The sequence below is a fragment of the Sinocyclocheilus rhinocerous genome, unplaced genomic scaffold (assembly GCF_001515625.1).
Source record: "Sinocyclocheilus rhinocerous isolate Xijiao unplaced genomic scaffold, SAMN03320098_v1.1 scaffold54, whole genome shotgun sequence".
NCBI classification, from domain to species: Eukaryota; Metazoa; Chordata; class Actinopteri; order Cypriniformes; family Cyprinidae; genus Sinocyclocheilus; species Sinocyclocheilus rhinocerous.
The window spans coordinates 186,871-188,452 of NW_015647078.1; the positions used below are offsets into that span (position 1 = coordinate 186,871).

The 1,582-nt window shown below is 40.4% G+C and overlaps 1 protein-coding gene across 1 annotated transcript in view; it reads left to right on the top strand.

Annotated features, from left to right (window-relative positions):
* Positions 1–632, top strand: part of LOC107708696 (protein lin-28 homolog A-like) — a 10,890-nt gene extending 10,258 nt beyond the window's left edge. The window contains exon 4 of the mRNA XM_016513002.1: positions 237–632. Within this exon, the coding sequence (XP_016368488.1) occupies positions 237–459 (223 nt within the window). The 3' untranslated portion in view covers positions 460–632. The remainder of the gene's footprint in view (positions 1–236) is intronic.
* Positions 633–1,582: the final 950 nt, after the last annotated feature.

Here is a 1,582-nt window from a genome sequence, read left to right on the forward strand (position 1 = left end):
AAGAGAGAATTAAAAAAAAAAAAAAAAAACAGCTTTGTTTTGGAAATTTGTGTTTGATTCTATAGTGCTGTAGATGTACATAAAACTGTCATTCTCCTTTGAACCATTATGTAAATAAAGCAGGACAATAACAATTACATGTAAAATCTTAGCTCAGTGACTCTTACTGTGTAAAGGTTTGTGCGCCCTCTAGTGGTCTTTCCTGCAAATCACACGTTTTCTTGCACCACTTACAGATGCTTCAACTGTGGAGGGCCGAATCATCACGCCAAAGAATGCCAGCTGCCACCTCAGCCAAAAAAGTGCCATTTTTGCCAAAGCATCACCCACATGGTGGCCAACTGTCCAATCAAAGCACAGCAGTTGTCACCGGGATCTCAGGGAAAATCAACAGCCTCCACTACAGGAGAAGAAGAGGACATGAGCCACACCCCCTTCCCTCCCGACAGCTCTGATTAGTCGAGGAAGGTTGTCAGGGGAACACAAGCACCAATCAAAAAGTTTCAATGGAAAGCTGCTTTTGGAACTAACTCAGGTTTTTCTTTTTCAAACAGCAGAAATGAATGTCGCCGCTCACTTTTGAACTTTAGTCAGGAAATTCAAACCGGATTAAATTAATATAGAATGTTATATAATCACCATCATATCCATCTTTATTTTTGACAGCCATCTTGGTAAAATGTCTGAACCGCAGCTTTGCGATCTGGGTATTCACACAATTGATTTGGGATGAACCAGATATTTCAGATGGATAATCATGAAATGGAGGGCAGGCCTCACAAAAACATGTCCAAATCAAAAATTCAGAAATTATATTTTGCTTAAATGAAGCCTGTTTTAGGACTATTGAGGGTTTTTTTTTTCAATGACAATTAAGCACATTTCCTCAGTGTCTTTTAACACTTATTTTAGCACACACACACCCTCTCTCATGCACACGCACACACACTCACTCACACTCACACTCACACTCACTCTCTCTCTCTCTCGCTCTCGCTCTCTTTCTCACACTCACACTCACATACACTCTCTCTCACTCACTCACTCACTCACACTCACTCACTCACACTCACACTCAGGTTTAGTGAGATCTGCCCTATGTGTGAAGCACGTGTGTGAGAGAGAGACTTTTATTTTCTGCCTTAGCTAGCAAAGTGTCTTATTTGTATACTGAAACAATCAAAATGCATAATGTTTACATATCGCAATAAGCCTGGATGTTGGTGATACTGGCGAAATGCATCTCTCTCTTGCTTTGTGATGGCCAAATCAGAGCTGTCATTCACCTGTACACTGGAGAAATCAGTCTGACTTCCCTTTTTAGTTTTCTTGCTGATCGGAGACTTCTTCTGATTGTGGTTTACACAGGCCAAGTGAATGTTAAAATGCTGTGTTTGTGCATATCTTACCTCAACCTCTCTGTATCATCAGTGGAAATATTTTGACTGCACTGTCGTTAGTTAGTTACTATAAGAAAGACACAGTGGCTTTCTTAGATCTTTAATGCTGTGTAATTGTAAGGCTCGCTCTCATTTAAAGATCTGGGAAATTCTAGGCAGAGTCCAGAAGAAATCCACCATAT